The 11,080-nt window shown below is 40.2% G+C and overlaps 1 protein-coding gene across 12 annotated transcripts in view; it reads right to left on the bottom strand.

Annotated features, from left to right (window-relative positions):
• Window positions 1–11,080, bottom strand: part of KALRN (kalirin RhoGEF kinase) — a 483,321-nt gene that overhangs the window by 242,463 nt on the left and 229,778 nt on the right. For all 12 annotated transcript variants that reach the window (XM_032115344.1, XM_032115348.1, XM_032115337.1 and 9 more), the window contains 2 exons: window positions 5,236–5,367; window positions 628–858 (listed from right to left, as the gene is read on the bottom strand). In XM_032115344.1, the coding sequence (XP_031971235.1) occupies window positions 628–858; window positions 5,236–5,367 (363 nt within the window). The remainder of the gene's footprint in view (window positions 1–627; window positions 859–5,235; window positions 5,368–11,080) is intronic.

Here is an 11,080-nt window from a genome sequence, read left to right as displayed (position 1 = left end):
ATACTTACTGTCACTCACACTGTTGTGATGGTACTCATATGCATTCCTTTGGGAGAGAAAAGTTATCCACCTGGAGCCAAGGATCTCGGAGAGGAGCCTGTGCTGTATAAACTGTATTTCTGTGAGGAGGGCTCTGAGCATTGGGGTGTGCACTCACTGGAGCCAGCAAACTCATAGCATGGGTATGTGGACTCCATAAGTGGTGACAGTGCAAAGATCATCTAAACAGCATCACTAAAGTGTCAGTTTATGTTGTTTCCACACAGGAAGGTGAAATACACCACAGTTCAATTGCTCTTTACACTTGAAATTCTTTTTTCTGTTAAACATCACTTTCTCAGGAACAGCAGAGTACCTATAGCTAATTGCTCACTTGTGACAAATTAACCACTGAAAATAGTGTCACATTCTTATGAGGAATGGACTGATCAATATTCAATGGACTGACTGACGATTTCCAACATGAAACCAAGAGATACTGAAAGGTGCATTAGGACTTTAGCAGATTTCTAGCATACATAGAACTGTGTGTGAAATCTTGGTTATGGCACCAGCCTCTGGATGAATCACTAATTTTTATGGCTGCAAATAAAGGGTCATTTTTAATCTCTTCAATAGGGATATTACCTGTTGAACATCCTGCTGGAAAACACAGAGCTGCAGCCTTTGATGTAGCCGGACCTTTCTGTGTTGCCAGATGCTTTCTAGGCGCCGCTGGTGATGCAGGACTTCATGTACCACATCCAGCACCTGGTGAACAGCCTTGGAGTAGTTTGCAGTGGCAGTGAGAGATTCAGAATTCCCAGGACTCAAGGGACGCTGTAGGACATCCAGCAAGGCTTTTCCATCCTGGCTCACCTGAATGAAGAAATAGGTCTGCTTCACTGCACTGGTACTTAAATATGCAACAGCTGACAGAGAACATTCTAGCTCATTCTTTTTCTGCTGCGTGTTTTCCTCATTTCAGTCAAAAAGGAAGAAAGAGCTCATAACATCTCTTTTTGACTTGTACTTACACATTCAGCACTTGCCTTTGCTTCCTAGTGGGCCCGCTGTGTCACTCAGCAGGAGCACAGGTACCACCCTGCTGGGGCTGCACACAGAGATCCCAGGGCTATATTCCATTCTGACACTCGGGCACTGAAAACTCCTGACGCACACTGCTTGGTGACAGCTGGCATTTGCAAGAGAGGGCCTATTTTTGTGAGGAGGTGGCATTTTAAGAAAACCACAGATGGCAGAGTCATTCATATTCTGTATAATAAGGGAAAGTCCTTTCTTCATAGGATTACTAAGTATGTCTATACGTTGAGAAGTGTGACATTCCATTCTGTATTTCATTCAGTGGCAGTGAAAAATAAATTAGTATATGACTGATTCTTTTCTTCCTCAGGAACAGCTCAGAGGGACCTGTGGTCTCCATTTTCAATGGACTACAAAGTTTGCTGGTAAATGCAAAGCCCTCCGCACACATGTCACCTTTTTCAAGCACATTAAAAGATATTTGCAGATGCAAAGGCATTTGGGCATTAAAAAAATCAAAATGCCTGCAGAATGCGAGATTTTTTTTTTCTGGAACATTCCTGTACCATTTTCATATTGCAGGGGCAAAATGACAAATGTAACCATAAAAAGCAGATTTCTAGTAAAAAATGTGTGCATGCACTGATTCTCAAAAAAAAAAAAAGGCTTTTTGAAATAATTTTTCAGTTCCAGATTATAAAATTAAAATATTTTGTTCAACAGAAATGGTGAATGAGGACACTATTGTAATCCCTCTCTCTTCCCAGCCCACTTTTCTCTTTTCCCTCTGAAACAAACTGCAGTGAAAATGACAAGATTTCCTGAAAAGTGTATTTGTATGCAGTCACAATTACCGATTTTGCCAGAAAATAGGGTAAAGAATGTTTTTCATCCAGTTCAAAATTTGAACATTATCGAAGTTAAAACACATCTCCAGGATTTCTATGTCTCATTTATTCCTGTATTATAAGTTGCATGTTCAAATGTAGCAAATAACCTTTAATGCCCAAACCTGTGTCTTTTGGCAAGCCATGCCACGTTCCAGTCTGTGGTAACACTGTGTACCTGGTGCATTTTCAGAGAAATCGAGATACCTTCTGAGATGCATGCTGGCAAAAATTGGAGTAAAATCTCATCATATTTATGATTATTTGGTGGCCTTAGGCAAGTTCTTGGATATTTTTTAAGTATTCAAGGCAATTTGGAATTAGATGAGGAAATATGTGTAAAGTACATAGGGAGTGGCTTCCCACACTCAATTTCAGTTGCTGCTGAAGATCAGCTGGAATAATTTGCGCATGCCGGAGCTTTCTGCGGTCAGAGAGGGAACAACATATGATATGATGGAGGATTTTAGGAGGAAACACTGAGGCACAGGTGTTACCTTGGCAAGATTATGGAGATGGCATTAGCTGCTAGCCAGGAAGAAGCAGCTTCCAGAGGAAGGAGATAAGGCATACTACATCCTATTTCATCTGTGGGAAGGCAATCAGCAACTACTTAATCACTGGGAACAGGAAACCAAGGCTATGGACACATGCGGATGCAGCTTATTAGACCAGAAACTCCCTCTTTGCACTGGCTAAATTCACTGTGTAATTCACTATGTATCTGTTACTGGGCTTTGGGCTTTGAGTTGGTCTGAATCAGCCCCTGGGTGGTGTTCCAATGGTTTTAGTGGAGTTCCTCTTGATTTACACTACTAGCAATCACAGCAGAACTGGGATTAAAAATAAAGGTTCAAAACTTTAGCAGTAAGCGATGTGATTGCACAGAAAATATAACAGACATGTTTTACTCAGGACAACTTTCTTACAACGTTTGTGCTATAATACAGATCTATTAATAGCTACACTTCTGTATTGTCTCTTACTCCTTCCTCTTCTATGGGATGTGGGTTTTTATCTATTGTATGGCAATTTGTTTCTGTTGTCTGTCTAAAAAGCCCCAGAGATGACAAGTTATGATTTTTCCCTAATGGGGATAACCTCCTAGTTATTCCCTGCACAGACAGATAAAACACCAAATTTGAAGTCCTTGTGTTGTCCTGTTAGTAATCATTAATACAAATCAGAGGCTATTAGAAGTGGTTTTCTGCTCTCCAGTTTACACCCCTGTCCCATCAAACTGGACTAAATAAATGAAAAGGAGCATGGTGACCATCAGGTAACCAGTGGTACTCAGTATTCACAAGGATTACATATATATTCCACGGTTTCGTATCATCTGCAGCTCTGAAATTCTTCAGCTTAAAGAGTCTGTTTTCCAAAATTGTGAATAATATTGTATTCCCAATCAATATCTCAGAAGGTTCGTGCTCTCAGAGTTCCCCAAAGAGCAGATTTCAGAAAGGAACAGCCTCACAAATGGAGAAGCCACCTACTGTGCTCTTTCAGTCGTTTCCATGTTCTCCTTATAACTGCAAAAATAAATCAACAAAACTCTTTTCATGTGAATCTTTTTGAATTTTTCAAGGACTGTGCAAGGAGACAATGAAAACAGCCCAGGTTAGTCACATCGCTTCACTCACATCTTATTTGCAACGTATTTTTAAGTATTGCAAAAGTCTTAAGCTGAATGGACCTGCACAATTCTGGCAATTCTACATACTGTTTCAAAATGTACTTTCTAGTAAAACACTATAGAGATAATTTAAACATCTGTGTTTCTGAAAAATTATATCCTTCTGAGGAAGCATCAGCAAAAGCATTATGGATGTTAATGGGTACTTTTGGCAATGAGTTTTAAACAAAATTTTCATTTCACAAAAACTAAAATCAAGGCTGACAAATAAAATGCTAGTTTAAAACATTAGTTTTTATTTAATCCAAACTTGACTTAGTTTTTAGAAATATTTTTAAATGAAACCTAAAAACGTAGTTTCACCTGACTAGGCACTTGTATGAAATTCACAGCTGCAACTAGAGGTCAACAGGACTCTTCTGTGTTTGGCACACAATGCACTACTCCTGTAAAGCCTGAGGACTGAGTAAGGAAGCACCGTTTGTGACTGCAAGCCAGACTTGTTCCTTCTTATTTGACTAACTCCGAAATTCTTGCAGGTGTTTGGGGAAGAAGAGATTTCTAATACTCCTTACATTCATCATCAGGGTAACTGCACAACTTCACTGTGAATGCATGAGTGCCTACCACCAAGATTAAACAGTAAATCAGCTTCTCTTCTATTTTATACTATAGATTCTTTCAAGGATATGATGACCAGAGCAAGAGATGGGATGAGCATGTAGGAGATACATATAGATAGATAGATAGATAGATACAGATATACGTGTGTGTGTGTAAAATATTGCTCTATTCTGTCCTGAAGTCTTCACTTGGTAATTTACTAAGTATAGCAAACACTACCACAATCCTCCAGTCCAGCTTGGAAAACTCTGCAAGGAGCAAAGTCCCTTCACAGCCAGAGAGACACTCCAGTAGAGCACAGTCCAGGGAAATGTGACATTTTACTTCATGCTCTATAGCCTGAATGGGGAAAAAAGCAAGTAAAGAACTTCATGCGGGGCTTTTTGACAAAATTACAGAGAATTTGTCTCAGGATTCTTGGCATCTTCTTTTAAAGGAAAAAAGCACATACCCTATTTAGGTTGGAGATATTTTACAACAGTATATACAAATACATCTGACATGGTGCTTAGGGACAGGATTTAGTAGTAGATGATAGTTTTAGCTCAGCAGTTGAATTCAGGATTTTAAGGGTCCTTTCCAGCCTAAATGATTCTAGATTCTATCTAAAGCAAGTCTTTTGAGCATTTGCTGCAATCAGGACCTTACATCTCCTTGACTTGTACATTGCAGGAAAAAGCCTTTGGCACCCTTTGAGCCATTAGCACACCTGTGCTAGAGCCAGGACTCATCCACAGAAGGAAAGCACAAGGAGTAAAGATGCTGGTGGCAAAAAGGGGTTCCCAGTTCAGCAGAAGCAGTGAAATGATTCTTCTTTGGGGTGCCAACACTGGTTCTAGATTTCATTTCTGTATGATTTCAGATTTGTCCTTTGGTTCTTCCCTCACAAGCAAATTGCTGGGAAGTCACATACTACAGCCTGGGGTTAGGTCTGACTCCATCTTTGAAAGAGCTGCAGAAATGGAAAGGAGAACCTAGCTCATTTAGCAAAGCTAAGCTCCTAAATGCAGCCATGTGTCTGTTATCACTCAGCAGGTACTCACATTTTCTCTGGGAAGCACATACCTCTGTGTAGGCCTGTGTGACTTGCTCATACAGGGTCTGGTGATGGTGGATGGCCAGTTCCAGGTCTTGCATTTCTGAGGGGAGGCCTCCATCACTGCACATTTTGCACCAGGCATCCACACCTGAAAGGAACTGAGACAATTCCAGGAACAATGAGCAACAAAACAACCTCTGATCAACACTAAAAAACTTTGTAGAGTGCCACATGTGACTGCAGCAATGACTGAGAAGAACATAGCAGTTATAAAGGAGTCCTTTTGGGCACTTTGAAAAGGCACATTCCTGTCACCTCCTCAGTACTCCAATGACACCTGGATCCAAAGGAATGTTTTCTGTTTCTTCTGGATTAAAAATAAATGCTTATTTAGGCAGGTTCAGCAAACGCTCATTCTAAAAGCCTTTGCACACCATCAGGGAGGCTGCAACACGTCTAGAAAAAAACCATCAGTGTGAAGAATAAAAGGGCACAGTGACCAGCTCCAGCTGCCTTTGGCATTGACTCATCTGTCTGTCTTTACTCAGTCATTTACCTGTCCTTAAAACTACTTGCATGAGCAACAGAAAACTCCCATTAAAATCACTGCTGACATTCATTTCAGTGAAAGGCAGGCAGTCTGCATTCAAGGAGCTCCCAACCCCGGTCCAGCTCAGTGGGATTGCTATTAGGATGCCAAGGCTTTAAGCCCGTGGGTCACACGTGCTTCTGGCCCAGGTCAGCACTGATCAGATACCATTACCATCTGATGCCTGCTAAGCAGCCAGCACAAAATGAGCTGCTGGTCTCAGTCCAGTTCCTGGTAGGCAGATGTCCATGAAAAGGGAGGAAAAAAAATGCATTGCCATTGCAATTGATATGGTTTAGCACCTTGGTTGGAAGCCTTAACAGCCAGCCAGAAACTGAACACTTTGGGGAGCAAAGGGGTGGAAAAAAATATTTTTCCACTCTTAAAGGCCTCCAGAGTAATGCTGATGCACTTTGGCAGAACAAACTGAGGAAGCTCTCCTGGGTGCTGCCTGTTCTGTAAAAGAAAATAGGAATTTAGTCTCTAAGACCCACCCTGTTTTTCTTTTAAGCAGGGCTTAGTTCAATGACACAGCTCACATGTTCATATTTTCTCCATATGAACTGCCTAATGCCACCTCATTACTTCTCATTAATGCTTTCTCTTCCTCCACCTTTCTGTTAAACCAGCCTGCCATACCTTGGGCTATTTATAAAAAAGAACAGCTAATTATATAACAGATGCGGTGCCCTGTAGGACGAATGTATAATGCCACAAAACCACCCCAGGATCACAGCTTTATTGCCTCCTGAAGTGTTCACCTGTGGCTTGTTAGTAAAGCACTCACTCACAGCGTGAAGGGCTGTGAGATTCAAAGCAAAGAATTCCAGTCCAACTCTGTCTCTGGCATCAGCATCCTTTTCTATTGGTAGTGTAAAGCTATTCACCATGCTGCTGTGTAATCAACGCTACAAAGTGTGTGCATTGTAAACACTTCAGTGCACAAAGATTTGGTGACAAAGATGAATTCTGAAGCATTCATGTCTACAATGTACAAATCTACCAGTGACAACTGTGCTTTCTAGAAAGCTAGAGGCAAGGATGGCAGGCTCTCCTGCACTGGTTTGACTTATGATCCGTTGAATCTGTTCAGATGAAATCCCCAAACACCCCTGCATAAAGCTGAAGTCATCATATTTTTTGCCAAAGTAATAGAATTCACATAATTTCCTATGCAGTTTAAGAGCCCAGAGCCGAGATTGATCCCTTTCGGGGCTGTACCATGAACCTCTTGGTCGAAACAGTGAACAAAAGACCTTTACACTTCATAGATGAGTGTTCCTGCAGCTGGAGTCACACTGTTATGGCTCTTATCAAAACTGCTGAATTCTACCAATTTTAGTAAAAGCTCTTATAGTCATGTTACTCATCTATTGTCACATCCCCAGACTGTGATTTGCACAGTAGGTGGGAGAAGTCTCAAGAAGATCCAATGCACAGAACCACGTCCACCTTGCTGTCTTGCATCTATCTTTTGTACATAGACAATGTCACAAATACTTTGTTAATTTTGCTTCTGCCACTAGCAAGAGCAGTTGACATCATATGTTTGAAAAAGTTTTGAGAGATGCAGGCTGTCAGTGTTTGATATTCTGAAACAGTGCAGAGTGGTCTGTGCTGTGTGTGCAGAGTCAGGCAGGAAGAGCAAATAGTGTTTTTTTAAAGATTGTTGCAAAGTGCTAGTTCAGGCCACAGGACTATTGATTTGGATGTTTTGAAAAGAGCAGCTTTTTAAAATTTTATTATTTGTCACACACTGTGGCAGACAAAAAAATTATTTAAATGTAGTCCTTCATGCTAGAAGCAAATTCTTATCACAAAATCACCATTTGACTGAGTTGCAAAAACTTGAATTTAAAATTGTAAGTTACTAACTTAGTTTGGAAGAGGAGTCCTTACTGTCTACTAGAACTCAATACCATTTAAATGAAATGCTTAAATTTGTAATTAGCTTATTGACTAGAATATCTCCTATTGGAAACATAAAAACTGCTTAAATATGATTTGAAATGACAGGCTACAATAATTGTCCATGCTTTTCAAGGCTTTGAGAAAGATTAGGAAGAATGTCTCCCAAAAAATAAAGAAGTCCCTACGGTACCTTTGTATCTCTGATTCAATCCAAAAGTAACTTTAAAATGATGACCTACACTTACTCCTAAATCACAACATGAGTTGCAAATTCTGTATGCAGATTCTAACAGGTAATGAAGGATTCTCAGACTTCTTACTAATTTTCCTCAGGGACTGCTCTGCTGTACCACGAGATTGCTCCAAAACACAGCTCAGACATTTTGTACTCTTTATTTCTATGTATTTTTTTGCACACTCCTTGCTTACTGTTGGCCTCTGTGTGGAAGCTGCAGGATAACCAGGGTGGTTCTCCAGGATCCAGAAAATTTAAACCAAAATTCTAGTGTGCTTTCATGTTCCAGCATGGCTGTGGGGAAAGATGAGAAGAAAGCCAAGAAGCAACTTTCTTCAGTGACTCTTAATACCTCTTGCTACCCTGAATTTTTAAATTTTTCGTATGAAGGTACTTGTATACTTCCTGATGCTGTTTCTGGAATTTCCCTATCTATCTTGGTCTTAGCCCTGCATCTTATAGATATTAACTGGCTTTTCCTTTCTTCTCTTCTCTTCTCTTCTCTTCTCTTCTCTTCTCTTCTCTTCTCTTCTCTTCTCTCTTCGCTTCTCGCTTCTCTCTTCGCTTCTCGCTTCTCGCTTCTCTTTTTCATTTCCTTGCCTCCTATAAGGGAGTTGAAGATGTGCTTAGAGAGATCCAGGCAGAGCTGAGAGATGAGAACAGTAATCTTCCTGACTGGGGAGTAAAGTAACATGAAACAAATGGTCAGGGGTCACTTTTCTGAGAATCAGCATAAACGTCTAATGTGTGCACTTAACACCTACTACCTTAAACAGTAATTCTGCTCGCGCACTTCTGAGGGTAGACTCTGACCCAGAATTAATTGGTTGAGATCTGCTGGCTGATTCAAAACATTAATTTGTTCATTCTGACAGGATCTGTAGAGTGAACATCTTACGAACACTTTAGCACACCTTCAGAGATTACATCCAAAATGGGGAGGACACCTGGTGTGGGTGCTTCCCCCGTCTGGTGGTTGGTGAGCTGAAATCTCATCTGGAGTAAATCAGCACATTCTCTTGAAATCTCAGTGAGATAAGACATGTTGTCCTACATCCTTCTGACACTTTGAATAGTTTCAGACATACATAGAGAAGCAGATTCTCTTTTGCTCTAGAATATCTCCACATAAGCATGAGAAAGGGAGGGGAAATAAAAAAAAAAGAGGAAAGAAGGAAAAAACTCCAAAGAATCAAGAGATTTGTAGCAGGGGGAATGATAGGAAATTTGGGAAACAACCTCCACTGAATCTGCTGAGGGGTACCTTGACCCGGAAAAAGTGGTTGTTTCGAGTTTAGTCTACTGGCTTTTGATCAAACACCTGTGTTGAAGGGTGCCTAGCTGGAGGCTAAGTAGTTGGCAAGGTTTGTCTTGCTTTCTTTCTTTTCTTCGCTGTTTTCTTGATAATGGTTTAGTATGTGCTAGTTGTGCTTAAAAATTTAAGAAAGACAATTATGTGCACACACACTAAAAAACAGGAAAGGAAAAAAAAGAAATAAAACATCCAAGAATCCGTTCAGCTGAGTCCCGTTCATACATGCCACATGTATCTGCAATAAAAGCCAGGAAAGCATGGTGATTCTGAGGCACATGAAGACAGATGTGAGGTTCAATTCCCAGCAGGGTTGCCTCAGCCTTTCATCCTTCCAAGCCAGAAAAATTGTATTTTATGCAGTTTTCTGTGTGGGGTCTTAAGGAAGAGACCTTGAAAAAACAAGTTTCTTTCTGCTCAGCTTGCATATTATAGATATTTCATAAATCTCTGTCTCCAGCCAACGACTCCTTTGCAGGCTGGGGTGTGCCAGAGGCTGAAAGATTATGGTCCTAGTAGACTGGCTTCATGTTGGCATCACAGAGACCTTCAATCAATAGGAAGGAATGAACAAAGAGACAGTAGCAGCTTATTGCACTGGAGAAAGAATGACAATCTGCACCAGAGATAGGTGTGAGGGAAGCAGGGATACACTGTGGGAGAAATGGCTGCATCTGCAACAAGATTACCCTTATTGAGAGAACAAAGAGAGCGAAAATAGATTCTATCTGCAACAGAGGAAATAGTGGGTTTATCTATATCTTTGCTTCACAATAAAGCCCTATTTCATAGTAAGCCCTATTTATTGTAAAATAATGAAGCCCTGATTTGAGTTAAAAAAAAACCCTGCCTGATGCCAAATAATAAAGAGTCACATTTGGAAGGAATGTCTGATAGACAACAGACTTAGTTACAGACCAAATCTCAAACACCTCACTATTTATACTGTAGAGAGCTTAAATGACCAAATTATTAGCTCAAGCCATTGGTTTATCCCACCAGAGTTACTAAGGCAGGAATGAAATTTTAGTCCTGGCTCATGGACACAATGACACCCACATTTCTTTTTTGTAGCTGAGTTCACAGGATTCATATCAGCATTTATCTTCCACTGAATTTTCTCTTACTGCAAGTGAGAAGCAACTGCTGTCACAATTAGTGAATTCTCCTGTCTGTTAGTCATGAGAGATTGGCTTCTGTCAGACAGCACAAACTTCAGTTTGTTGGGAAGAGGTGCAGGTCAATAAAGTTTTCTGGTTTATTGCCTTTCATGCTGCACAATACCTCAGCAGCTCCTCAGAAACAGCAAACAAGACTGACACTTCAGAAAAATAGGGAATAACTCATTTTAAAAAAAAAAGTGATAAAAACTACCCCAAGCCTAAACTAAGCAAACAAGAACTATCTAATTCTTTAATAAATCCTAAACATTTTCATTGTGACTAGAGACTGCATATAAATTCTAGTTTTGATTTTACTTTATGAATGTATGATGATTGACCAATTATTAACATGCAGACTACACCTAATCCCTACAGTGTCCGTTGTAAGGAGATGAAAGTTCTTGTACTGGGCATCTTAGATTATCAGTCCCATCAAAGGCCCTGAGTGTGCTTACATGAGTAAGTGCCCAGTAGGGTGAGTAATTGCTCTATGCTATTGCCTGTTGTCAATAGGAAACATGGAATAAAGAAAAATCCATTGTAATTCTACAGTAAGAAACAAACAATTAGGAAAATCTTTTTAAGATAACCTTTTTTATACATATATTCTGCCTTAAGAGACACAGTTTCTGGCTTAGCTCTTAAAATTTCTTCTTCAGAT

This window comes from Corvus moneduloides, chromosome 7 (genome assembly GCF_009650955.1).
Source record: "Corvus moneduloides isolate bCorMon1 chromosome 7, bCorMon1.pri, whole genome shotgun sequence".
Taxonomy (NCBI): Eukaryota; Metazoa; Chordata; class Aves; order Passeriformes; family Corvidae; genus Corvus; species Corvus moneduloides.
The sequence above is the reverse complement of the archived record's forward strand: the minus strand, read 5'-3'. Positions and strand labels throughout refer to the sequence as shown.